Source organism: Cyprinus carpio, chromosome B14 (genome assembly GCF_018340385.1).
Source record: "Cyprinus carpio isolate SPL01 chromosome B14, ASM1834038v1, whole genome shotgun sequence".
Lineage (NCBI taxonomy): Eukaryota > Metazoa > Chordata > Actinopteri > Cypriniformes > Cyprinidae > Cyprinus > Cyprinus carpio.
Genome location: NC_056610.1, coordinates 19214058 through 19241665, shown reverse-complemented (window position 1 = coordinate 19241665; position 27608 = coordinate 19214058). Strand labels below are relative to the sequence as shown.

Below are 27608 nucleotides of genomic sequence, written 5' to 3'. Positions count from 1 at the left end.
ATTTTCCATGACGCGATTTCTTTTCAGGTTTAAAAAAATCAGCGGCTTCACGGAGCTCAACGTGATCTGTGTACAAATATTAAGCTAGATGTCAACTTTGTGAATTTATTACGCTTTTGTCGCCAGCGCAGACCAAAGCTGGCACATATTTCACAATTCTGCGTTTGTCTCTTTAATGCATTATGTAATGCGCGTGAATACTCTCCTAGTTTAACAGCCCAGCGAGTCAATGGGGATTGTTTAGTGAAGGGCCCTGCATACTAAACCTCACTGTTCTAATGTGGTTGCTGATGCCATACCTAGTGATTGACAACAGCAAATGTAGATCTGAACAGAAACGTATAAAGCTGTGGGTCTTTGCATAGAGCTTGTTTCAGCAGACAATGAGACTATGTGGTGTGCGTGTGCAGAATTCCACACAACACTAAACGAAGCTGCTGCCAAAAAAACTCCACTTTGTATCCCACCCCCACTTTCCCTCTCCAGCTCAACTTCATTCACTATGATGCTCGACTCCTAGCGAGGAGCTCCTCCGCACCCAACATCCGCTGTAAGGAGAAAACTCAATGAAATTCAAGAACAATTCTTGACCAGAATTAACGTTTGTGCAGCCAGCGTGAAGCGAACCTGAAGACATCGCCTCAGTGCATTCATCAAGACTTTATTTTTGGGGGCACTTTAAGTATAAAAGTTTTTTCCTAAGGCTCCCCCCTCCCCATTTTTCTTTACAGAAGACATCTTCTTCACTTTTTTTAAAAAAAAGGCATAAAACATTTCTGAACAATTATCACACAGTATTTGACTTTCCTGGACTGCTGCAGACTTTATTCGTGGACTGAAATCTGGCAGTAAATCGCCTGGACCGCTCGTATATGTGATTGGTTTAACAAGTACCTTTATTCTTCAGTGAGAGATCATGGAGCGCGACTCTACCGCGGGAGGGGCGGAGGACCTGCTCCTGGAAGACAAAGTTTCAAAACTGGCAAGTGACCATAAACATAATGCACCAGAGTTATGTGGTTACTTTTGATTAGAGCATTGAAATGACCATTCCTTGCTGGATTTAGTGCTTGGTACAATATATAGGCCTAATAGTAAACTATATAATATTAGGATAGGCTACTACCCAATTGTTGGTCTAGTATCAATTTTTAAATTCATTACTGGTACAGTAAAACTGTGTCACCTGCTCAACTTTTTCACCTGCTCATCATTATTTACTACCTGAGCTGGTTGTTAAAAATGACTTTTATTGATGTTAGCGGGTTGAATCGGTCATATTAAATAACAATAAATATTAAGTCAATTTCCTGTCTAAAAAGTAGTTTTATGGCAACATGTTACAGTAAGACTGAATTAACATTATTTAATGCATTAGGTATCATGCACAATTTCTATTTCATGTTAATTCACAATATAGTAGTAAACGTTTATAAAACTTGAAATGTTTCTATATAAAAAAATAACATTAACCTGGATTGAATATTCTTTTTCAACTCATGTTAACATACTGAATCCTCATTGTTTCCAGCTTCACAGTTTGTAAAAGCACAATTTTTGTGTGTCTTGATATTGAGAATGAGTGTGTAACATCTGGCTGAAGAGTGACCCTGCAGATCTTGTGCAGCTGTGAGAGGTTAGATCTCCCAACATGGGTCAGCGAATGTGTGGGTCCTCTTCTGCCTCTCATAGATCAATGGGATTGTGAGACGTCTTTCATTCACACTGCTTTCATGCACTTGCTTTTCACTTTTTTGAAGAGAAATATTTGTCTCACCCTTCTCCTAGCCTTTCCTTTGTCTTTAAGAGACAATATCATCTACATTAAAGTGAGTTTTTAAGTGGTCTTTTTTTACTAATGTGATTCAGAATGTACTTATTTCTTAACTTTCCATATTGTTTTTAGCGTGCAGGATCACTTCACAAACACGAACTAGCTGAGGCCATGGAAGTGGAACAAGAAGGACTGGTAGAACATCAGCCTCTGGAGCAGGACGACCTTAACTTTGAGAAATGGAAGCCCAAGCCAAAGCCCAAGAGGACGCTGCATGAGAAAATCGACGACTTAAAGACTTACCTGTGGAACGCAGAGACTAAGGAGTTTATGGGCCGCTCGGGGAAGAGCTGGAGTGAGTAACAAGACAAAATTATTTTGAATGTACACAACAAGATACCCATTTCAACGGCAAAACAAAAGGGGTTTGTCTGTGGGTGAGGGAGTGCATCCAAATTGTACTTGGACTGCAAACTAAGTCTTTAATTAGTGATGTTTAGTCTCGCCATAGAAGCAAAGGCAAGTGAGACTATTGCTTATTGTTTTTGCTCATTATTTTCCATTTTTAGTGGAGTTATGGGAATGAGTTGCAGGGATGAGGGGTGATGAACTGTGCTTCTGCTCGCTCAAGTGTGTGTGCATGTACACTCTGTCACTGTGGGTGCATGTGTGTGTGTGTGTGCATGTTCAAACTAAGTGTTTACATAGGTGCACAGATAGCTTAGAGACATCTTGACAAAAACAGACTGCCTGGGGAATGGTCCTCAGTGGGAGAGCGAATGTCACAGTCCCTTCGCTGGCCCGGGATCACATTCCATTTACCCCTACCGTGCTTTCCTCTCCCTCTTTCCCAAAGCCCCCTTGACCTCCAGATCTCCTCCAACACGCTCTCAGATCTACGGCACAACTTAACATGTAGCCTTTTTTTGTCCGAGCTCAGAACTTTTTCGGTAGCGAGCATTCACTGAAGATGTCCGACGCAGACAGAGCAGCCATTCACTGCCACTAAATGTCCCATTGCTAAGCAACACAGCAAATTACTATCGGGACGAGTGCTCTAAACAGCAATATGAAAGCTTCCTGGGGATACAGAGGGAAATCTCAATGCACCAATGTCCTGTGTTGAGCGTTTGTCATAATGCAACATCTCTATGCTTTACATGGGCATGATATGATGGGGAATGTGCTGGAGGTGGATTAAATAAACAGCCGTAGTCTTCCTTAGCACAGGGGAGGGGCTGCTGGAGTGCTGTGATGCATGTCCCATGAAAGGAGAGTGCAGAGGCCCCACAATGCCAGAATGGGGTGATCGGGCTCCTTGGAGCTGGCCGTGGCTCTGTATGGCTGCAAAAGACCGTCACTGTGATGGCAACCGGAGGTTCACTGTGTTCCTGAGTGAAAGGACAGCTGGGAGAATTTTCACCAGGCTTAAACAGAAAGGCCTTTGTGGCTCGGGGACACAAGACGGGCTTGCAGCTAGTCCCTGCGAAATTGTCTGTGCAGCAAAAGCCGATTAGTTTGATGACACGTCCCATTTGATCATCTGTTAATTAACTCTTAATTGAAAGTTGCTGCACTCTGTTTTTTTGCTGGGTCTCATATAAGTTTCATTGACTTTAGTGTTTTGAACACTTTCACAATGGAACGTTTATTGTCAATGAAGGATTAATATAAGGTTTAGTATTTGAATGTTCAACTAAATCAATACATACATACATAAGAAATTCCTAAATGAAAAATGGTATCAATCTGATTGCAATAGTGTGCATTTTAATTGACTTACTCCTTGTTATGTAAATCAGTTATTCTAACTGATTTAAAGAGGTTTCATCAATGCAGCCCTGCTTTACTCATCAGTATTTTCTTATCTTTTTCAGGCCTTATTCTGCTCTTCTACTCAGCATTATACATTTTCCTTGCGGCTATGTTTGCTGGTTGTATGTGCTGCCTGATGTGGTCAATTAGTCCATATGCTCCCACCTACAATGACAGAGTGATGCCACCAGGTTGGAAAAAAATTGCATTTTACTTTGTGAATATCCAAAGAGTATGAAAAAAAGCTGAAAAATGATTTTGTAAATCTTTTTAAAATTTTATTTATTTTAAAAATAAATTACTCTAAAATCTACAGTTGTAAATCATTAAAAAATTATTTTAAAAATATATAATAAATACAATATTTTTAATTTGAAAATAACATGAATTTAAATAAGTATATAAAATAATATATAATTATTATAAAATAAATAATATTTAAATATATAAAACACAATTCTTATATAACATGGTTAACACTCTTATTCCTGTTTTTTCACTACACTTCAAAATCTTCTTTCTCCCGGCAGGTATGACAATGTTTCCTCATGTAGATGTAGCTCATGGGTTTGACATTGCTTTCAACGCCTCTGACCGAAGCTCGTGGAGGAAGTATGCCAAAGCACTGGAAGCCCATCTGAAACGTAAGTCCTGGATGAGAGAACAACTAAGCTTATTGAGTTTGGTCTTACATTCTTTAATAGAGAAGATATGTTTTCTGTTCAGTGGGCACAGATTCAAACCGCTCCAGCATGCTGTTTAACAAGTTCTGCGGTCTATAGAAATACTGACAAGGAGGGAAACCCTTTTGTACGCTCAGTGTAACTGCTCAGTGCTGCCAGGGCCCCACTTTTTGTGCTGGCCTGTAAGTTGTAGAGACCAGGCTGGGCAACAGCCATTGTTTGGTTATTTTATGGTCCCTCTCTCTCTCTTTTCTCTCTTCCATCTCTTTTATTACGGTTTCCCGCCGTGGCTGTGTTCAGCATATGACGACGGAGTGCAGGATAGGCGGAACATTAACTGTGAAGGAAATACGTATTCCATGCAAGATGACTTAGAGGAGAGTGCCGAGCGCAAGGCATGTCAGTTTAAGAGGTCCTGGCTGGGTGAATGCTCCGGCATGAAGGACAAAGATTTTGGCTACTCAAAGGGAAAACCCTGCATCCTCGTCAAAATGAATCGGGTGAGATTATAATGTAATATACAAGTGAAGAGTTCAGATGCAAAAGCCTCTAAGTTCTGTCTGAAATCGTCTGCTAAAATTTGTATTTTTTCAGGCTCCTGTGTTTATGTTAGTTCACTTTAATGTCAAATAAAAAAACCCTTTTCATTGCCATTAAAGTGAAATTACTGAACCTACACATAGGAGCCTGAGAAAAATGCTCATTTTAGAAGAAAATTTCAAATGGCACTTAGTGGCTTTTGCATCTTAACTCTTCAAATATTCTTTGTTTGAAGAACAAAACCTCTCCAAAAAAGAACAAATAAAGCTCTGAAGCTCTAGTGCCATCTTGTGGTTAAAACAAGCAATGACTAAATTAACAAATTTAAGTATCAAGTGATCAAGTGATATGTCAGCCACTTGACTGTTTTCTGCTGTGACAGATTCTCGGGTATCTGCCTGGTCAAGGCACTCCAGTAAATGTTACATGTGGAGTCAAGGTAACAATTAATGACTAGTAACTAAATAAAATAACTACACAATATAACAACCCAGTTTCTTTGCAGTATTTGTCAATCAGTAACAATTTTGGATTTCTCCAATATTTTTCCAGAAAGGGTCAACTGAAGGCCTCGGAGAAGTCCAGTTTTTTCCAGAAAATATCTTCAACTTGCGGTACTATCCCTATTATGGGAAACTGAGACATGTAAGTGATCCTACTTAACATTTATCCCAGAATTCCTCATGATTTCATAGCATTTCTCACTATTTCTCCCAACAGGTAAACTACTCTTCCCCGTTGGTGGCTGTGCGCTTTCCCAGTGTCCAGTATGACACCCAACTACACGTTCAATGCAAACTAAACGGCAAGGGCATCATCAACGATTCACCAACCGACCGTTTCCTGGGTAGTGTGTCTTTCACTTTAGAAGTGGGTGCGTAGGGTGGCAGTAGACCTAGAGAAATTGAAATTAAATTCTCAGAGTATGTTATAATAATTGAAATAGCACACTGGGTGTTGTCTTTACCCATTAGCCCTCTGATTATGCCTCCGGCAGCCACTGTGCTATTCGTGTCAGAGCTGTGTTACTACACTACTTTTTCAAAAAAGGAATTTCCCAGTAAGCAAAGACTGAGATTCATAGATCAGCCGATAGAGACTGACACCTGCCTGGATTTCATTATAGGATAAAAGGAAGATGTCCAAATACTGTATGTAGGTATCAATTATAGCTATTGAGGCATAATCACTCAAAAGTACGGTCTAAAGTGAGATGCAGGCAAAACAATTCTCTAGATCTGTGTAGATCGTAGAATTAACATTTATTAAACCTTTTTGATGAGTTATTTTGCGAAGTCAGATGTGTATATAACACAAATTAAAACAGAACAAATATATTTTTTATGATTTTTCTCAGTTAAGTCAGTCTCCTTTAAATTCTACCCCCCCCCCCAGAATGAAGAAAAAGAAACTGCTTAACATTATCCTTTTGCTTGCTCATTTAATTGAATAACTATCAGATGTGGTTTAGAATTAATAACTGATTTGTACATTTAACTAAATTTTTCTTTCTTTCCTTTTTTTTTTTTTGGATGTGCAACTAAATTTTTAATTCATTTCTGAAACGCGGGACAGAAATCCCATTTCATCATTTTCACAAAGCTTCATAATGAAATACTAGTTGAACTTTCTTTTGTCAATCATGCAACCAGCACTTAAAAACTAAATAGAGTCACAATTAATCTGATTGAAAATATCTGCTCAATTGCCTGTAAGGAGGATTTCAACAGTATTATTTATTAATTGTATATGAATATATTGACATGATACAAACAGTTACAAAGTGTAATAGTGAGATGGAAATTGGTAAGTGCACATCTTTGTTATTCAGTAAATGCATTGAAATATCCACTGGCTGACAAAGATTTGCCAGCTCATGTTTTTAAACGCACTCATGTTTTAGTATAAACAATAAAGCTGGATGAGAATTAACGGAATCAAACCTTTCTGCTCACGTTTCCATTCTCTTTAAAAGCAACAAATCAGTTGTGATATGCATGGTATCTAGATTTAAACGAAAGAGTGAATGGTTAGAGAGTCGGACTCCCAATCGAAGGGTTGTGAGTTCGAGTCTCGGGCCGGCAGGAATTGTGGGTGGGGGGAGTGCATGTACAGTTCTCTCTCCACCTTCAATACCACGACTTAGTTGCCCTTGAGCAAGGCATCGAACCCCAACTGCTCCCCGGGCGCCGCAGCATAAAATGGCTGCCCACTGCTCCGGGTGTGTGTTCACAGTGTGTGTGTGTGTTCACTGCTCTGTGTGTGTGCACTTCGGATGGGTTAAATGCAGAGCACTAATTCTGAGTATGGGTCACCATACTTGGCTGAATGTCACTGAATGTCACGTCACTGCTCTGTGTGTGTGCATTTTGTATGGTTTAAATTTTGAGATGTAATCTTGGAATAGATGACAAAATGTAATTTTACAATCTTTTGAACAAAAAAACCTGACTAAATTCAAACACAAATGCAAAAGTGCAGATCTTACTGTAATATGCAGGACCAAGTGAGATGCTTCTAGTAATCCGGTAACTTTTATAGCAACACTGCTGATCCAAGTCCATCAATGGAAGCTAGAGGTTACGACTGTGAAAGTTATGTGAACCGTGTAAAACTAGTTGATTAACACCTCAGGCCTAACATATGAAATCAACATGTTCTGCTGAAATTCTTAAACTGAGATCAGAACGAGAGGACAAAAAGAGAGGAAGACTACTGTACAAAAACAAAACAAGCCATTTTATTGAAATCTTTTCCACTTTGAAACTTGAACCAACATTCTTAACCTGACAGATTAAGGTCCTACAGAGAATGAACAAAGAAATGTGACTAAAAGGCACACTATAGTACAACAATGATAGTTCTTTCTTTGTGTTTGTTTTAATAATAGCTAAATCCTTTGGGGGAGGGAAAGAACTATAAAAAAAAAAAAAAGAAAAAGGTATACAAATGAATAGGTTTGGACACATTAGTATTGTTATTATGCAGAGCAGACTGAAAATACACAGGAACTTGTAGCTTTGGTCTTAGAAATGGTGTATTTTGTACATTGTATGCATGTGTCCAGAGAAAAGACAAACTAAAATCCACAAACCCATGTACTATCAAGCCTGTATTGTAACACTTCCTACACTCCCTGAGAGGGACCTAATGAAATCAACAGTAGCATAATTCAACAAAATCTTGATATTCGATGCTGGTAATGTCACAAAAATAGTGTCCCTTTATAATACAATGTGCTAAGTGCAATAGTGTGACTTATCATTAGCTCTGCTGATTAAGAAAATACGCCAGGATACTTTTCACCCCAAATTTCGGCAACAACTGATCCACAAGAGTACAATTACAGAACTAGTTGAGCATTTACATTCAATGCTTAATAAACTCAAGACTCCTAATTCTAAAATTGCATCACTCATTCATAAGAGCTCACTTGAATAGAAGTCACAGCAACCAGAACTGAGCATCCTTAGAGCAAGAAAAACCAAACTCCCATAAAAGGAGGAATAATAATTTTTTCCCATGCATTTAACATACAGCGCAATGCCAGTGGATTTTACACAGCCTGTGCTTACACTAAACAACTGAATCATGCCGGTTGACATTGCTTCAAGTGTAATTAAGCAGAAATATACCACATCATTCAGAAAACGTTTAAATCGTACACTGGAAATGATTAGAGCTCAGAGATACAATTATGTAGTGATGATATAATTATGCAATTGAATGTGTTAGAAATAGGGGTGTCATCAGCGGTTAGCGCTGCCAGGTGAGGAGGGTCGAGCAGTTTGCAGAGCAAAAGAGGAAGCCAACAGGACCAGAGGAGAGAGGAGGAGGAGCAAATATAAATGGTAAAGGACAAGCCGGGGTTAGAGGCAAGACGGCAGCAGCTTGGGTTGTTATACAGACTGGTAACCAGTGCGACTCTTCCGCCGGCCAATCAGGTAAGAGATAAGCACTAGGATGATTAGGAAGCTGAGAGCCACACCCACAGCAATGGGCACGAGAAAACTCAAATCAGAATCCAGAAAGCAATCCTCCGCTGAGAAAGGGAGAAAGAAAGGGAGGGTGAGTGAGTTAATGCGGAAATAACAGTACTGTTAGGCACTCTAAAGATTTTGTTAATCACAACAGGACTCACAATTCAGTCAGATCAATGCAGAATAGGCATTGTATAATGTGCCATACAGGCCTACCTTAGAATCACCACATTACATAATGTATTAATATTTGAAATATGAGACTTTCAAGAGAATGTGTACATAAACCAAAATGTCTTGAGCTCTGAAATACTGCTAGATTAGCCAGAACTTGCATGGACGCTTTCATATTCTCCGATTAATATTACGAATCAAACTGCTCATAGCCAGAGGTCTGACTTCTCTTTCTTCCAATCAGATAGGCCAGTAAGACAATAAAAACTAAGACAGCCAGGGCAACTCCCACCGCTATAGGGACAATGAAGTTATCAGGCTCATCTGCGATGCAATCCTCAGCTGAAAATAAAGAGAATGAATGAGGAAAAAAAAAACAAACCAAAAGAAACAGCAAGAATGTGTCAAACTGCAGTGGAAACCTATCTGAAACAATCTTTTGACATTTGCATGGCAGTTTTTGAGTAAGACTGAAAAGATGGCCCACACCGCTTTTATTTGTTATACACAATTGTCTTTCTCCGTTTATTGCAGCTAAAAGCCCATTAAAACAAAGCCATTCCATTGCAAAAACGAAACAACCAAATCTCATGAAACATCAAATGTTTAGGGCAGTCAGATAAGGAATCCCTTTTCACAAGTCTGCAAGCAGAAAACTTTTACACAAGTATGCTCAGAGGAAAAAAGAAAGAAATCCATCTTTATTTTACAAGTAATTGATGTATCTGATTGGATGGCAAGCAAAAGTAACTGCATTAAGCAAGGCACAAAATGACCAGCGACCAGTTTTGAAGGTTTCATTTGTCCTTGCTATGGTGAAGAACATTTACAAATGATTCTGTGTGGGTGCTGCATAGACTAAATTAGAATAGTGCATAAACAGTGAAAAATTCACTGGAAATGAAGAAAGAAGAAAAAAAATAAAAACAACCCTGTGAAACCTAGAGAGACATGAGAAAGCAAAGAACTTATTCTGAAAAGGCACAGCAACTGAAAACACAAGTCATATCAAATGTAACAAAAAAAAGGGTTGCACAGCCACTACTAAAGAATTCAAACAGGTGCAAAAATTCATCTTGCAGCAAATACAATTCACATTTAGCAAAAATAAGAATGTATCATTCAGGCTTGAATAATTCAAAATTGAAGAGTAGCTGACAAGATGGCCGATTTATAGTTGTCCCTTTTCAATCCCCAGTAAAGGGTAAGCAAACATTGCCAAAACTATTTTGTAACAGCATTTAAATGCCAGTTAGCATTTCTTTGTATTATGCTTTACACTAAGTGTCACTCAGATACACCAGGCCTACATTTATTACAATGGTCTGCATTTTTAAAATGCTTGTCATGTATTTTAAACATTCAAGCATTTGTTTTCCTGTTCTAGAATTTCAATTGTTTGAACGGGCCGTCCAGCATGTTTAAATGTTTTTATCCTCACAGCTGCTCTGAATACAGGACAACCAACATGATGCAAAAACACCTGATTTTTTTTAATAAATGTTAGCCATCCAGTCACTATAGTGCATAGTAACAACCTGTTTCTGGAATGACATTTAATATTTAACTCAAAAGCTGTAAGACAGGTGAATATAAAGGTTTCAGTTTAAAGCTGTCGATACAGTTATGATAGATTTGATGGGAACAAATTAATAGAGCTAAATTAATTACAAAATGGAAAAAAAGGAATGTCTAAAGAAGCAAGTGTAGAGTCTGAGATGGAGAGCTGAAATTTTAAATTGGCCACGACCCATGATCTATGGAACTATGTTGTTCTTACATACAGAATATTTTCAACAAAATAGCTATGTACTGTGACTTTAGCAGTAATTGCAGTGGGGCTTTAAGCCAAAACACAAAGAGACCATGCACTTACTTCACAAAACATATTTGGGAAAAGAGGAAAGGGAAAAAAAACAAACAAACAAACAAACAAACAAAAACAAAAAAAACCAACAAAAAAATGAATGTGGTGCTCACACACAAACTTAGTTCACAATAGGAAGCTCTGGTCCTGGAGTGCCACTGTAGCTTTAGATTTTCAATATATTGCAGTTTAAGGGCCGGTGGATTAACTGACCACATTGGGACAAAACATTTTTTGACTCCTGTGGCCATGAGTCAGTTGCCAATTGAGATTGCACAAAAACCCACAATATTTACAATGGTCCAGGAACAGGCTTGTGTGTCCCTTAAAACACCCAGGATTTGATTGTGATTTTGTTGCATTACAGTGTTTGATATCCAACATAGGTCCTTCGTCGACCAATCATGTATGCAATCACAACAATGAAAATCAAACCAGCCAGAGCGGCACCAACAATGATTGGGATTAAGAGGCTGGTGTCATCCATTGAACATTCATGGGCTGCAGACAAAGAGAACATGAATGATTGTAAGATGAAGCTGCTATCTTCTCATCAACACCACTACAGATATTCTCAAAGACATAATCACAGACACTTGATCTGGTAAAACCGGGCCTTTTCTATGAGACTTTACAGAATTATTAATCTTTGTTAACATTAGTTAATAAAAGACAACTGATTATTAGTTTATAGTAGCTCAGTTCCATTCAGTAATTATCGTATTGTTTTGTTGAAATTAATTTAAATAAGAAATGCTATATAAGTATTTTTCATTGTTAGTTCATGTTAACATTAGAGGATTACTTTATAGTTAAATATATATTTATTATGAAGTGTTGCCAAAAATACAAATATTCAAACATCATGTTGTTGCCGCCTCGCATTAAGACTACAATAGCAATTTTAACTCTGAGCTTTCAGGATCAGTTTGGCAGGAAGTTTTAGACTTCTGTCATTCAACCTTGTGCGTTTGTCATGTAATTTTTTTTTGCATATAGGCCTACATCTTTGTACATACTTTCAATCTTGGTGCAGCAAGTCACATGATAAAATGAGCACAGGAAACCATGGGCTTATCAGATTTAGTTATCAGATGTGAGCATTGCCCAAGTTTCTAAATTAATACTAAAATGCTGGAAAACAAAGTGGCTTTTCACACCACTCTGAACAGCAATGCTTCTTGAGCTGTAGTGCGAGTAGAAAAGTAGCTGATAAATTACAGAACTAAAGGACAGAGTCCAGTTATGAGCTATACATATGCTGTATAATTATCTCAGCTTTATTTTTAAGCATCACAAACAAATACATACCCGTGTTAAACTTGTTGTTCTGGACTGCAAAGGGCTGCACTTGTAGCTCGAACGTGTTGAGGGTAAGCTTATCAGTGATGTTGTAACTCTGCTCTTTTCTGCACATGTAGGAGCTTCCAACAGATGCCTCCCACAGAGACAGATTATTATTGGAGGCATTGAAAAAGTTTCCTGTTAAAGTGACATCAATCAGAGGACAGAATATGATTACACGACGAGATGCCACACACCATTAGGGATGCACAATATATTGCTACCACACTGGTTATGGCTGATGTTATGATTTATTCATTTAATTTTTTTATTTTTTAATCAGTCAATATTAGATCATACTTGCCATCCAACACTCACTTTATTAATATAAAAAAAACTAATAATTTAATACTGCTAAATGCAATCTTTAGCAAAACTCAAAATAAATATATTTTTAATATTGTGATGGCTTAATTCACTTTTCAGAGATTTAAATGTAGACAAGTTAGTATAGAATTTTAATGTGGGCCTATTGTCTTTAGATGAGAATAAAAAGATTTCATGCATTTAATTTTCACATTAAATATGCCTTACCATTTCCAAGCTTGACAGAGAGCGTCAAAGCATGTAGACGGAACTTCTGAGAAACCTGTATTTAAAAAAAAACAAAAAAAACAAAAAAAAAAAAAAACCCGGTTAGATACAACCTGATATCATGAGAATGTGTTTACTTCATGAACTGGCAGTTTTGCATGAATATGTACAAAAACTTTTAGAGAAAAAGAACGAGCATGATGGTCCAGTTCTAACCCCATAGACCTTAATGAAGTTAGATGCAATATTGAATTCAACACTGGAACAAGGCTGTGAGGAATAGACTTAGTCTTCACAATGACATGCACTGTATAAAGGTTCAAAACCATGATTCCTACAAGTCACAATCAGTATGTTGTTCAGCTACAATACAATCCACTGAACGCACCATCCATCACAGCCTTGTTTTCATTCCTGTCAAATTAAATATGGCACAACCCTGACTAAAATCAACACCTAAACATAACCCTAAGTTGGTCATAAGCAGATCATATAAAAGAAATTGTACAATTCATAAAGACTCACAATATTTAAGAGTTGCCAACAGATGGCAAAAAACCCAACCAAGAACATCTACCACCCCTCTGCCTCAGTGGACTTTAGTCACCAGTATATTTGACTCTTCTTTAAAGACTTACATTTGTGAAGACAAAATGAACTGTGATTTCTTCTGACTTCAGCAGAAGGGAAGCGTCATTGCCACCACTTCCACAGGTTCCACTCACTTCCGTTACATTAGCACTTGGGTCAAGATTAAGAGTCTGAAAACTGGAATCCTAAACAAGGACAACAAAAAGACTTGCAGTGGAGAAATAGCTTTTCACAACAAATATCATGACAAGACATTTTGTACCTACCTCACTCATTCTGAAACGAAACTGAAGGCCCATCTTTGCCAAAAGGCAGACTGTGGCATTGTCTGACTTGACGCTGTAGTTTCCAACAGTTGGGTTTGGCACAGGAGGAGAGGTTGGAGGAGGAGTTGGAGCTGTTGTAGCATTCGAGTGCACAGTAGTTGGCGCCTCTGTGGTGGAATTTGTTGTGTTGTGATGAGGGGTAGTTGGAGGTTCAGTAGTAGATTTAGTCGTGGTTTGAGGAGTGGTAGTTGTAGGTTCGGTAGTAGATTTAGTCGTGGTTTGAGGAGTGGTAGTTGTAGGTTCGGTAGTAGATTTAGTTGTGGTTTGATGAGTGGTAGTTGGAGATTCTGTAGTAGATTTAGTCGTGGTTTGATGAGTGGTAGTTGTAGGTTCGGTAGTAGATTTAGTCGTGGTTTGATGAGTGGTAGTTGTAGGTTCGGTAGTAGATTTAGTCGTGGTTTGATGAGTGGTAGTTGTAGGTTCGGTAGTAGATTTAGTCGTGGTGTGACTGGTGGTTGGAGCTGTAGTCACAGCAGTAGAACTGGCAGTTGAAGAGTGTTTGAAGGTGGTTGGAGAAGAAGTGCCGGAGAGGACTTTGTTTGTACTGAACTCCTGTGTTGCAGGTAATGATGATGTCACCAGATCTTCAGCATGCACAATACCTGCACAGGGTGCAAGCACAATGTTATTTCCTCATACTTCACATTATCGTGGGGTTTCCCATGTGACACTGAGAATAAACAAGCCTGCTTTTTCAACCTTCCAAAATCAGGCTCAGGTAAATGCTTATAATATAAACGCTAAATCAATAAAAACTTAAAGACATTGGTTTAGCATTATATTAAACGTGAAAGACCCCTTGGGCACACCACAGCCTTTCAACCACCTCCATGTGCAGGGAAATAAAAACAGCAATCCAAGCACATTCCAGTACCTTCCTTCCTGACGGACGGAAAACTAACACTCCAAAATATTGCATTGTATTTGCTCTTGTCTAAGACCTAACTGATTTAAGGGCTGGAATACCGCACACATTTTATTGTTCTAAACCAGATTTTTAGGAGTTAATGCTAGTTGCCAAAAGTCAAAGCCAATCCACAAATTTTGGGCATTCAGAGTTAATAGATTTCATAGAAAAATCACGTACTGTGTGATGTGCACAGATTTTTTAGCTTCATGCTATGATTCCATCCAGTTGGAGGATTTTAAACACGTTTGATATTTAGAACCAATTTTAGAACACATTGTTTTCATTTATCATGCATCTCTTAGCAATAAGGTTCAAGTTTCTGCTCGAGTTTGTGGCTTTAAAATGACTTAAAAATCAGGTAGCGTGTGATCCTCAGTCATTTAGTGTGCAACACCCGGTTTTTCTCTGTAACCATTTGCAAAGTCATCAAGTGTATGATGACTAGTGTTTAGAAACCATTCAGACTTTAAATGTGGTGTAATGAATTCCAGCCTTTAGATCATCACACTGGGTGACTGTCCCCTGTCCTGAAGTTTGATGAAATCATTAACCTGGTACTTCACACACAAACCCATCACATGATTATGAATGAGGGTGGCTGAGAAACACACACTGAACAAGCACTTCAGAATCACATGCTTGTGAAATTAAATCTGACAAGTGAGAGAAATCGGTCACAACTTTGATTTTTTTTTTTTTCGCTGAAAAAAAAAACAAAAAAAATTTAATTTAAAAAGTAATGGTTAAAATGTTAAAGTGAGTGTTCGTAAATATTAAATACAGCACGTTAGCCTGTCTCGACACTAAATGAAATGACAATTATTACCAATATCACATTTTTTTAAACACTTAAGTTAATACATCAGCACATGATTTTCTGGTTTTATTACAGCACTACCATGTCTGAAAACCTAGTAAACTACAAACCTAGACAGCATTTTTAGACATCAAATCTTCAAATTTCATGCACATCATTGTTGTCCATGTAGGCAGCGCGCTAGGTTTACACGCGGCCAGTTTTTTTTTTAATTAATCTTACTGCTTACAATTTTAATTGTACTAAATTATACAACATATGCAACATCTCCTAAACATATTTTAGCCGTCTGTTGTTTTAAAATTTAAATTCGCTAACAGCCTAACAGACAAACATCAGAAGTTGAACGGTAATACACAGGTTATCTATTACAACGAATTGATTAAATTGATTGATAACCCTGAATTGTATTAATGTGTTTAAAACGATGCAAGGACGGTAAATATGTATCCATCAAGCTGACAATCTCTCTGATTATCTAACGCGCTTCTACTGGCGTAGGTAAGAATTCACGCTAATGCTAATGCTAACAGGCTCTCGCGCTGCTGTGGGCCTGCGATAACATCCCAAAATAAACTCAATATCTGCTTTTGTAACGCGACACCGTCTGAAATGAAACACGCAACAACACAGTCGTACGTACCACTCAGTAGAATAAAGAGCAGGGTCACACAACCGCGGACAGCCATTGCGACGGGTGGATGTTTCCTCTGAGCAGACAGACGGTAAGTGACGCCCGGACCGAGTGTGACCCGGTTCATCAGCGCTCTGAGATTAGCCTCAAACCTGTGCTCATATAAGTCATGACTGGACCGCACTCTCCTCCTCCTGCACACGAGCCTTGCGTCGAGTTTACAACACTGTTCATTTGCCAAACCTGTGCGTAATTAAATCAGCTACAGAAATGTTTTATTACCGTTTCAGAGCGCGATATGAACACCATTGGTGTACTAAAAGCTAACATGGGCTACAATGTAAAAGATTTAAGGTTTTAATGTTATAAAATACATCTGTGATTTGATCACAGAAACTATTATAAAACCACTGTTAAACAGATCATATATTTTTTTTTATTATTAATACCAAAACATTTATTTCATCCGTGTAGGTGCTGATTTCCTAGTCAGATTTAAAGGGTTAGCATATTTTATTTTAAAATAACTTATGCTTAGAGATTTCAAATGGGACATATTTATATAAATATTGCTATTTTATGTGTGAAAATATAGTATTAGTTAAATCCTCTATCCAAAAGACATCCAGTTTCTGAAGCTATATTTATCACACTTTTTTTTTATTCATGTCATGAATTTTTTGTTTAAATTTCTGATAATCAGTTGACCCTAATTGGTTTCAATACAGTTCACCAAAAATCAAGCTAACCAAAACAAAAAAAATCTGTTAAAAACAGTGAAATTTTAATATTGATACTTACATTGAAAATTATAAACTGTGAATATTATAAACAGTACAGCAACAATTGTTCAGTATCATAACCATTTTCAACAGCAAAATGTAAATGGGTCAAACTGAATCATAACATAATTCAACGGACTTGGCAAAAAAGCTATTCAGCATTTTCACTATAGCCCATGAAAAAAGATCATGTTATAAATGAACACATGCTGACATTTTGTGACCCAACAGAGGGAACATATTGTCATTATACAGCACATTATACACATATTTTCTAGCTAAACTAAAACATTTTTTGAATCACAAAACAATCATAAGGCAGACAAATGCAGTTTACATACATACAAAAAACAAACAAACAAAAAAAAAACAACAGAAATTGTAATGGTTAATTGCATTAAATGACTTAAAATACATTTGACATCCTTCCCCATTAAAATGTGACAACTTGACATTTATGAATAACATTTTTTAAGACTCTTAGTAAAAAATAAACATAATATAGTTGACCACAAAAATATTAAAATGTTATGATATTGAAATTTTAGCTTGGATGGTGTAATTCACAAACACTATTCTTATTTAAGATAGTACAGAGTGCAAGTGTTTTCAAGTTTTGAGACTGCTCTGCGCATGATGTATTGTCGCCCCCTGATGGAGAAGACCGGAAACGTCAGGCCTCGCGCTTAACCAACGCAACGGTGGAAAGTACTTCCGGCGGGTCAGCGCCACCTCTTAGAAAAGTTACTATTTCCCCGCGGACTTCTCCTCAAACCTAAAATACCAGTCTATCTCCCGAGCGGAAACACAGCGTCTGCCAGAATGCTTTAACGCAGACAGTCCTCGGCGAAAAGCAGTTTGTAATCCAACGGACTTTGTGCAGCGCGCCGGAGTGCGCGCGAGCGAGAGGAAGCAGTATTCAACCATCTTTCCTCTGCTGGCAATAACAAGAACAGAGAAGGGTCCAAGTGGGGCTGCACTTCTCAATTTATCCTCCGTTTCTCCTTCTTCATATTCGGAGCCGCGAGGTTGCACGTCCCCCGACCGAGCCCGAGGAATATAACGCGTCCACTCACCGGGATCGTAGCATTAGTAGACTAGCTATTTGATTTGGTATTTCTTTTTTCATGTTTCCAACAGGTTTACCTTCCCCTAGTCCCCCACCGCCAGCCCAAGAGCCCAGACCGGCAGCTTCTGATGTTCACAACGACAGTAACGTTAGCTTAACGGCTTCTAAGAAGAGGAAAATTAACAATTCTGAGAAGGAAGACATTGATTCAATATCTTCGTCTCCTAAAGCCATTTGTAATTCCTCCTCCACAACGTCCAGCTCTTCCAGTTCACAGCAGCAGCACATCCAGAAGAAGTTGAGGTTCGAGGACCCGCTGGATTTGATCGGACTGGATGTGAAGATGGCCGAGGAGTCGTGTAACTCTGCCGAATCCAAGGCGAGGAATGTGTTCCTGCCAGGAGGTGTGGGGCATCATGCGAACGGACTGACCAAGTCTGCGGGCTCCGCCACCTTCTCCAACAGCAAACCCGGCGCTGCGAAGAAACTTGTTATCAAGAACTTTAAAGGTACGTTAGGTGAAGAGACTGCGGTCCCCTTCGTCTTCTTTGAAACATCTTAGGCTGTGTTTCAAAACTTAGCGAGCTGCCTGGGCCAAACACACCTGCGATGTCCATCAAAGATGCCTAGTAGCTAAAGCAGTAGTAAACAACTTGAGTAACTGTCTTACAAAAGAAAATGTGCTGCTGTCTCGGTGGAGATCAGCATTTTAGACTTTCTTTTGTAACTTTCTTTTGTTTATGGAGGAGCATCACTTGAGTAAACAAAAACACTTATTGAGATTAATTGATATATTAAGTTTATTGATATATAGATTATTGTTTATGGAGGAGCATCACGTGAGTAATTGTGTGTGTGTGTGTGTGTGTGTGTGTGTGTGTGTGTGTGTATATATATATATATAGTACAATTACATTTTTTTTTTTACATTTATGCATTTAGCAGACGCTTTTAACCAAAGCGACTTACAATGCATTCAGGCTATATATTTTTTTTTTTTTACCTAACAATATATATATTTATATATGTGTGTGTGTGTGTGTATATATATACACACACACACACGCATATGTATATATGTATTGTTCTCAAAAACAATGACATGCAGCAAAACTAAGAATATTAAACACATTTTTTAGGAAGCAATAATGTAAGTGTTAACATAATACCAGCTTCATATTTCTGCTTTTAAACCCTCAAAGTGCATGTTTAGCCTCATGATAATGTTTTTTCTGCAATTTATCTGTACTGTTTACATTTTGTCTTAAACTCAAAAATATTTTAATTAGTAATCAGCATTACGCCACTTTGTCATTTGCATCTTTACATTTAGTCTTAGTAGCCATGATTTGTCATAAGTTATTTCAAAATAAATAACTTCGGTAACTGTCTTATAAAAGTAAATGCTGTGGTTCTGTAACAGATGAGAACAGCAGATTTTGCATTTGTTTATGATGACACATCATTTGTATAAACAAAATCAAAACCTGACCTTCATTGAAACACTAACCAGTGTTTATGTTTCTTGTTAATACACATCCTTCTTTTTGTTATAATGTTATATCAGAAAAGCCCAAATTACCAGAGAATTACACGAATGAGACCTGGCAGAAGCTGAAGGAGGCAGTAGAGGCCATACAAAACAGCACTTCAATAAAGTACAATCTAGAGGAGCTCTATCAGGTAGGTTTTATGTATATATTTGTTTGATCATTTAGTAATATTGTACATGGAATCTAATGCTATATATTCCCCTTTGTCTTCTCAGGCTGTTGAAAATTTGTGCTCACATAAGATATCTGCCAAGCTCTATAAACAGCTCAGAGTGGTCTGTGAAGACCATGTCAAGGCGCAGATTGACCAGTTCAGAGAATATCCTTTTCCTTGCTACAGATTTCTATTCTGTTTCTTGCCGTCTTGTTAGGTTGAGAGTTAAAGAAAAGAGCATTCATGACAGGGCTCAACATAAAGATTTTTTTTTTCAGTCCAAAAGTTTAGTTTTCTTTTCATGAAGCGAAACAATGGTCCATCACAAACAAGATATTTTGAGGATTCTTTGATGTGTAAAAAGTTTAAAAGAAACAGTTTTTTATAGAGATTGTAACAATAAATATCTTTACTGTCACTTGTGATCAATTTAATGCATCCTTGCTGAATAAAAGTCTTTATTTCCTTCAAAAATTCTTACTGAATCCAAACATTTGCATGGTAGTTTCAGAATTATATTTTTATTTTTAATTAATCATGTATTTCTTAAAACGAAAGTAGGAAAATTGATTATAATTTTATATAATATCTGAACTTGTGACATAAAACTCATTAACACTTTTGCTAGAAAACTATTGCAGACGGTGCATATGATGAGCTAAATATACGAGGTAACATTTTTCAGAAATGATAAGAAGTTGAGTCACTGGTAATTAATTAAGACTGTCTGCTTACAGACTGCTAATCATAACTCTGATAGGAAACCATTTCTTAACTCTTGCCCTACGGATGCCCTAGACAGTGTTCTGTTCCTCAAGAAAATAGACAAATGTTGGCAAGATCACTGCAGACAAATGGTTAGTCTACTCTAGATCTCTGTCTCTATATGTGTTTTTAAGAAGTTAAAAGTTGAACTTTTTATAAAATGTTCCTATATCTAGTTATTTACCCGTTTGAAAAAAATGCTTTTAATACAAAAACATTGTCTTTTCTTCTAGATCATGATTAGGAGTATATTTTTGTTTTTGGATCGCACATATGTTTTACAAAATTCAATGCTGCCATCAATCTGGTATGTCTTCACACTTGACGAAAGATATTGAATTTGTAACATTGGCACTGTCACCTTTGCTGTCTTTTATTTACTACCATTGCTTTGCTGCTCCTTCCACTGGCGATTAATGATACGTTTGTGTTTTGTCTTCAGGGATATGGGCTTGGAGTTGTTTCGTTTCTATATCATCAGCGACCTGAAGGTGCAGAGTAAGACAATCGATGGGATTCTGCTTCTTATTGAGAGAGAGCGGAGTGGAGAGGCCGTAGACCGCAGTCTCCTGAGGAGTCTTCTGAGCATGCTCTCAGATCTGCAGGTTAGCTCACCTGATTTCTCATTTGTACTCAAATTAATGTATCTGGGTTTATGTTGCATTTATGGCATAACCATTTAATAATACTTATAAAACTAAAAATAATTTTTGAAATGTACTACTTATCGCTTGCTTAAGTGGCATGCCTGTATAAAGTCAGTAAACCCAGTAACTTTCACATGACACAGACAAGGATACTAAAATAAGTATTTTTAAAAGCTTAGTTTGGCATGTATTTTTATATTTGTTATAAATATTAATTTTTGCAAAAAAAAAAAAAAAAGCGCATAAGCTTAAACTTTTTTGCTGAAAAAAAAAGCAAAACCTTGAGTAATTATGAATATTAATGCACATTTTTAAAGCGAGTATTAATGTAGGTGTTCATAATTCATGTTTCTGCTTTTAAACCCTCAAAGTACATGGCCCGTTTATCTCCATGGTAAGGTCTTTACTGTAACAACTTGCTTTTTTTTAAAACTGAGGGATGAGTCAAAATAATTTCATTACTCACCAACATTATGCCACATCCTGTCATTTGCATCTTTACACTTAGTCTCTGTAGCAAAAAATGTAATTCTGCATTAATGCATTAAATGCACAGAAATTTTCAACAGATCTTGTGAGGTTTTGATCCTTGATATTATTCAGCCCTTAAATTGTGTGGCCAAACCTGTTAGTTTAAGTATTGTTGTAATCACAGCTTTGTTCATTTTATGACAGATTTATCAGGATTCATTTGAGCAGCGCTTTCTGGAGGAGACAAATCGACTGTATGCTGCAGAGGGCCAGAGACTCATGCAGGAAAGAGAGGCGAGTTTCACATCAGGGGAACATAAAGTATTGATTTTTTTTTTTTTTTTTTATGATTTTTTTTATTGTGATTCTGTAAGCAATACATTTTTGGCATGTCTCTTTAAGTGTACGTTAGCTACAGGCTGGTACTTTGATACAGGCTAGATTTTTTTGTTTTAATTATGTAATCACCCTTGGTTGTTGTTTCAAAATTATTTACACCCCTACAAAGATATGCTGCTATTTTGTTTTGGTGGAACAGAAAATGATCACTTTGGTAACAACCACAGGCTTTGAAGTATTCAGTCACCTGTGTTCTAGTTTTCTGTGGTCATATGTTTTATGATTACTAGTATAAGTCATAAGGACCACTTTTATGGTGCTTTTCTGTCTGGCCTTTAGGAACTGTGATTGTATGCGGGAAAAAAAGATCAAAATGAAGATGTTTCACATAATAAACGAACATAAATTTTTGTTTTTAATTAGACTTTTCTCTTTTTTATTTATGATTTTGGATTTTCAGTTTTCAGTTCATAACTAATATTTTTTTTTTTTTTGGGTGAGTGTGTATATCATTTATGTAAACGTATGTATGGGGGGGCAGATAGAGTCATTACATACCTAGACCAGAGCACACAGTAAGTATGCAGAGAATATAACTAACATTTACAATTAGTAGTTACTTTGGTAAAAAAAAAAGATATGGAAACGCTTGTCTTTTTACTTGTAGAAAACACCTCATTGCCACAGTGGAAAAGCAACTTCTTGGAGAACACCTCACTGCAATACTTCAGAAAGGTATTACCTTCATTGAATGAAGATGATTGACATTGTATTTGGTGTTCAAATGGTCAACCATCCTCATAATTAGAAGTGATTTACATAAGTGCTTGTTTTCTTGTCCCACTCTAGGTTTGAATAACCTGCTGGATGAGAACCGTATTCAAGATCTGTCTCTGCTGTACCAGCTCTTCAGTCGTGTGAAGGGAGGTGTGCAGGTGCTTCTGCAGCACTGGGTCGAGTACATCAAGGTGTGCAGGGAACCCATCTAGATGACTGAGAAAACCATCATAACAGTTCTGAATTTGTCTTGTTTATTTGTGTCTCAGGCCTTTGGAAGCACAATTGTCATCAACCCAGAGAAAGACAAGACAATGGTTCAGGAGCTTTTGGATTTCAAGGATAAAGTCGATCTCATCATTGATGTGTGCTTCATGAGGAATGAGAAGTTTGTTAATGGCATGAAGGAGGCTTTCGAGACCTTTATCAATAAACGGCCAAACAAACCTGCTGAGCTCATAGGTTAGTTTTCCCACCAATCATTTAGGGTTTTTGTTTGATTGAGAATTTAAAGCTGGTTGGATCAAGACAAACATTCACTAAATTTTTTGTTTTGTTTTCTACAGCAAAATATGTGGATTCAAAGCTCCGTGCTGGAAACAAAGAAGCGACTGATGAGGAACTTGAGAAAATGTTGGACAAGATAATGATCATATTCAGGTTCATTTATGGTAATACATTAAAACTTTATTCTCTGTTCCAAAGACCCAGAAAGTTTTCAATTATCTGTCTAAGCTTCATAGACTTTCTCATCTCTCTCTTAGGCAAAGATGTTTTTGAGGCCTTCTACAAGAAAGACTTGGCGAAGAGGTTACTGGTGGGAAAGAGTGCCTCTGTAGATGCAGAGAAATCAATGCTGTCAAAACTGAAGCACGGTAAATTACATTTCATTCTTAAAACATACCATTTTCAGTAACACAGATGTTTCGAAAGGCTGTGTGAAGTAAAATCGTGTGTTTCTTGTAGAATGTGGAGCTGCGTTTACCAGTAAGCTGGAAGGGATGTTTAAAGACATGGAGCTGTCAAAAGATATTATGGTGCAGTTCAAACAGGTGATGATAACTTTTATATTCATTTTCATTATTTGTATTCACTTATTTTGTGTCTAGTTACATCTTACAAATCTCTCTTTTCGAATCTGGACCTTAGCACATGCAATGCCAAAATATTCCGGGGAACATTGAGCTGACAGTGAACATCCTCACGATGGGTTATTGGCCAACATATGTACCCATGGAAGTACATCTGCCTCCAGAGGTCGGTTCTGATATTGAGAAACGGGATCTTGGATTAGATATTCCTTGTTACTTAAACAAGGCAGTAATACCCATAATTCAAATTAATCGCATTATAATTAATTTTTAATCTTTTATTAATACCTTTAACTCTCCAGATGGTGAGATTGCAGGAGATTTTCAAAACATTTTACCTGGGCAAACACAGTGGACGGAAACTACAATGGCAGTCTACGTTAGGACATTGTGTTTTAAAGGCAGAATTCAAAGAGGTAATGCATGTTTTATTTTGAAAAGAGCAACTTTGCATGAATACCGGACTATTAGCAGATCGTAATATTTACTAACTTAATTTAAAACATTGTTTTTTAAAGACTTCTCCCTTTTTTTCCACAGGGCAGAAAAGAGCTGCAGGTTTCCCTTTTTCAGACATTGGTTCTGCTGATGTTTAATGAAGGGGAGGAGTTCTCTCTGGAGGATATTAAACTTGCTACAGGCATTGGTATGGACACTTCTGACAAGCAAGTGCATTGCAATTTATTCATGTTGTTAAGAGATACTATTCCATTTAATGTTCAACTTTAAATTAAAAGTTAAACCAGAGTTTCTGTAGGTCTTAAAAAGGTCCTAAAAAGTCTTCTGCAAATTAAGGCCTTAAAAAGTGCAGAGCAGAAAGTCTTAAATTCAAGTCATGGCATTAAATATTGCATACATAGCAAAAAAAGAAAAAGTCTTCCCCACTAATTTTCGTTTACAGGAAAAAATATCTAAACGTCCTTAAATTAAGATGCATTTACTTGATGTAAAGTAAAAGTGATTTCCATATTCTAGAGGTTGGAATCTTAGCTATTCAAGCCTTTTTTGGGGTGGGGGTAAAATTAATAAAAAGGTTGTGAGGTTAGTTGGAAGTTGCATTTTCAAACTTTGGAGTGTTGCTAATACAACTCACTGTGCTCCCTGTACATTTACATTGAGAACATCGACGTATTGTTTGCTTATTTCGGTATTTCTTAATTTTTCTTTATTTGAAAGAACTTAAAAATTTCTTTAAAAACTCCTGCAGAAACCCTGTAAACCGCACAGACTTTTACAAACTTCCAAATTTGACAACATTTAAAATACACATACACTTGCAGAGGACGGTGAGCTGAGGCGGACTCTGCAGTCACTGGCCTGTGGGAAGGCACGTGTCCTTACCAAAATCCCAAAGAGTAAAGACGTGGAGGATGGAGACAAGTTCTCTTGTAATGATGATTTCAAACACAAACTCTTCAGGATTAAAATCAACCAGATCCAGATGAAAGAAACGGTACTGTCCCGGCACACCTGTTATCTGAAAGTTATTGTCCGCTTGGTCTCATGGTTCTTTGCTGTACTTCACAGGTGGAGGAGCAAGCCAGCACTACAGAGAGAGTATTCCAGGACCGTCAGTACCAAATCGATGCTGCCATTGTTCGAATCATGAAGATGAGGAAAACTCTCAGCCATAACCTTCTGGTGTCTGAAGTGTACAACCAACTTAAATTCCCAGTCAAGGTGAGGTCATGGTTGCCAAATTGTTTTGTTTTCACCGTTAATGGAGTAGTTTCACTGGATTGGCTATAAATGGATGTCTTGAAGCTAGACTTAACTGCAAGGGTGCAGCCAAAAGAATCTCGAAAACTCCAACAATCACAAAGTCATGTACAAAATGTAAACAAGTTTTTTTTTTTTTTTTTTTGGGGCAGTGTGACAGCTTTGTGCATTAAAATGAAAGCATTTTCAATTGCATGCTGCACAATTACATTATCTGTGTAAAATCATAAATCATAAAACTTTTTTTTTTAAGGAAAGTAATACTTTTATTCAGCACGGATTCATTAAATTGCTCAAACGTGACAGTAATGACATTTATGATGTTACAGAAAAATAATAAGCAGCACAGCTGTTCTTAATATTGAAAATGTTTATTGTGCACAAAATCAGCATATTAGAATGATTTCTGAAGGATCATGTTACACTGAAGAGTGCTGTAATGACTGCAGGAAATTCAGATTTGCCATCACAGGAATATATTTTTTTTATATTAATTAATTATTTTAATTTGTAATAACATTTGCTGGTTACTATTTAACTTATTTACTATTGTACTGTATAATATGTTTTAATAATGTACACGTTATGCTGTTTTTCATCAAATTGGTGAGCAAAAAGAGCCTTTTAAATATCTTAACCACTGCAAACTTTTGAAAAGTAGATTTTAAACAGCATTTAAGTTCCTGTGTCCAGCTTATGGAATGAAATGCCTACATTAAAAAAATGAAAAAAAAATATATGATTGTTAAATGTGAATTACGTTCAGTAAAAATAATCATGATCAAAGTCAAGGGATTTGTCAGTCATTTAGCTTTCACTTCAATTCTTCACTGATAATGCATTATTTTTTCCTTTTGTCTCAAGATTGCATATAACATGAGCAATATGAATATTGATCTCAATGTCACCAAATTTGGAAACTAGTCCAAGACTCGCAGCAGAGAACATATGGCACTGCCACTAAATTTTCTTTTTTTCTTTTTGCAGCCTGCTGATCTGAAGAAGAGGATAGAGTCACTTATTGACAGGGACTACATGGAAAGGGATAAGGACAATCCCAATCAATACAACTATGTGGCTTAGTGAGAAAGAATAAGAGGGGTAGATGAGGGATGTTAGAAATGACAGGAGGAGGCTGTTCTCAGTGACGTTGTTTACTTCCCTTAGCACATGGAACCCCTTGTTCCAGGTTTTGTTCACTTTAACATCTTCACCCCAGTGACCAACAACCGAATCAGTTTTCTCTTCATGGCTTTGACAGGGTAGGGTATGTTTTATTACTATCAGAATGGCGTGTCCAATTAGAAGACAAGAAAATACAAAATTATTTTGTTAAAATGCTTCTGAGAATTGGACGCTCCCAAGCTTAAAAAGAAAAGTTATTTATTTTCAGACTTGGCTACATGGCTTTTGTTTGTCTCTGGCATGTTTTTTTTTCATGGTTTATTCATGCAAATATCACAACATATTGACGTATTACCTGTGCAAAGAAAACCATCACCAGATTGATTGAATTTGATACACTTGTTCAGTCAGTGTTGTATTGGGTAGCAGTGTGTGAAAACAGGTTTTCTCTTTGCCAATGTTTGTACAAAGAAAAGAAGATTCAGCTGATTGGTCACAAGCAATTTATGTTCTGTGAATGTGATTTATTGATAAATAGAACAATTGAGGCTGATTGGAAATTTCACAGTATGTGCCAAGATTAGATAAAACCAAGCACTTGTTTTGTTTGTAGGAATGTTAACGCTGCTAAACACTAACTTGTACTTCTTCCTCCTTTTTCCCTCCCTGCTTACACCTCCTCACATTGCCTCCTCTTGTTTATTTTGTATATACATTTTACACACAACTTTGATGTTTGACACTCTGGACTACATTGCTACTGCATTCTTTCTCCCTGGAAACTCTGAACAAGCACAGCAGCACCGTTTTATCATTCTAGTGTTTCCAAGTTTATATAACCCTTCCGTTCTGAATTAGGCCCGTAATACTGAGAAGCTCCTCTGTGTGGCATCACTGGATCTGTCTGTGGAATTTTTGGCAACGGTGTTTTGAGAAATCATACTTAAGTGGACAGTTGTCCAGTGTCTGGAAAAAGTTTGCTTGTTTTTATTGCGTCAGAATAAACAACTGTATGTGTTTCCATGATCTTGTCCCTCAAATCAATTTGCAGTATTTTATTTTTGTGGGGGGGGGAAAAAAATTGTGTTGTGTAGATTTTATATTCAATAACCATATAAAACCTGATG

The 27608-nt window shown here is 37.1% G+C and overlaps 3 protein-coding genes across 7 annotated transcripts; 2 read left to right on the top strand and 1 right to left on the bottom strand.

The window, feature by feature from the left end:
• Window positions 1–489: 489 nt before the first annotated feature.
• Window positions 490–6754, top strand: LOC109102244 (protein ATP1B4-like). 2 transcript variants are annotated; one of them, XM_019115578.2, is made up of 8 exons: window positions 490–982; window positions 1907–2129; window positions 3652–3780; window positions 4120–4233; window positions 4573–4772; window positions 5195–5251; window positions 5365–5457; window positions 5533–6754. In XM_019115578.2, exons 1-8 carry the CDS (start codon window positions 917–919, stop codon window positions 5692–5694), a joined length of 1044 nt encoding a protein of 347 aa, XP_018971123.1. In that variant the 5' UTR covers window positions 490–916; the 3' UTR covers window positions 5695–6754. The 2 variants fall into 2 exon arrangements, with proteins under 2 accessions (XP_018971123.1, XP_042594340.1); XM_042738406.1 differs by lacking the exon at window positions 490–982 and adding an exon at window positions 1644–1829.
• A 776-nt stretch (window positions 6755–7530) lies between these two features.
• On the bottom strand, window positions 7531–16311 carry LOC109102245 (salivary glue protein Sgs-3-like). Of its 4 annotated transcripts, XM_042738404.1 has the most exons (7): window positions 15999–16311; window positions 14062–14230; window positions 13569–14016; window positions 13350–13487; window positions 12712–12766; window positions 12145–12315; window positions 8868–9308 (listed from the first exon to the last, which is right to left on the bottom strand). In XM_042738404.1, the coding sequence occupies exons 1-7, from the start codon at window positions 16114–16116 to the stop codon at window positions 9157–9159; spliced, it is 1251 nt and encodes a 416-aa protein (XP_042594338.1). In that variant the 5' UTR covers window positions 16117–16311; the 3' UTR covers window positions 8868–9156. The 4 variants fall into 4 exon arrangements, with proteins under 4 accessions (XP_042594335.1, XP_042594338.1, XP_042594334.1 ...); XM_042738401.1 differs by lacking the exon at window positions 8868–9308 and adding an exon at window positions 7531–8854 and having other exon boundaries at window positions 13569–14230; XM_042738400.1 differs by having other exon boundaries at window positions 8870–9308; window positions 13569–14230.
• Window positions 16312–17442: 1131 nt separating this feature from the next.
• Window positions 17443–27504, top strand: LOC109102726 (cullin-4B-like). The gene is made up of 20 exons (XM_042738405.1): window positions 17443–18349; window positions 19408–19523; window positions 19609–19712; window positions 20335–20404; window positions 20546–20619; window positions 20755–20917; window positions 21635–21725; window positions 22263–22344; window positions 22437–22504; window positions 22619–22737; window positions 22816–23008; window positions 23113–23217; window positions 23311–23421; window positions 23513–23598; window positions 23696–23803; window positions 23940–24053; window positions 24178–24283; window positions 24918–25090; window positions 25165–25317; window positions 26344–27504. Exons 1-20 carry the CDS (start codon window positions 17899–17901, stop codon window positions 26437–26439), a joined length of 2583 nt encoding a protein of 860 aa, XP_042594339.1. The 5' UTR covers window positions 17443–17898; the 3' UTR covers window positions 26440–27504.
• The last annotated feature ends 104 nt before the right edge of the window (window positions 27505–27608 follow it).

Coding starts and splice junctions, on each gene's coding strand:
- LOC109102244 (XM_042738406.1), top strand. CDS start 1,734: ATGCACTTGCTTTTCACTTTTTTGAAGAGAAATATTTGTCTCACCCTT. Junction 4,234..4,572: donor ACTGGAAGCCCATCTGAAAC/GTAAGTCCTGGA, acceptor GGCTGTGTTCAG/CATATGACGACGGAGTGCAG. Junction 5,252..5,364: donor ATGTTACATGTGGAGTCAAG/GTAACAATTAAT, acceptor ATATTTTTCCAG/AAAGGGTCAACTGAAGGCCT.
- LOC109102245 (XM_042738400.1), bottom strand. CDS start 16,116: ATGAACCGGGTCACACTCGGTCCGGGCGTCACTTACCGTCTGTCTGCT. Junction 13,488..13,568: donor TTCGTTTCAGAATGAGTGAG/GTAGGTACAAAA, acceptor GTCCTTGTTTAG/GATTCCAGTTTTCAGACTCT. Junction 12,767..13,349: donor TTCATTTTGTCTTCACAAAT/GTAAGTCTTTAA, acceptor TTTTAAATACAG/GTTTCTCAGAAGTTCCGTCT.
- LOC109102726 (XM_042738405.1), top strand. CDS start 17,899: ATGTTTCCAACAGGTTTACCTTCCCCTAGTCCCCCACCGCCAGCCCAA. Junction 18,350..19,407: donor TGTTATCAAGAACTTTAAAG/GTACGTTAGGTG, acceptor ATGTTATATCAG/AAAAGCCCAAATTACCAGAG. Junction 24,054..24,177: donor TAAAGGCAGAATTCAAAGAG/GTAATGCATGTT, acceptor TTTTTTCCACAG/GGCAGAAAAGAGCTGCAGGT.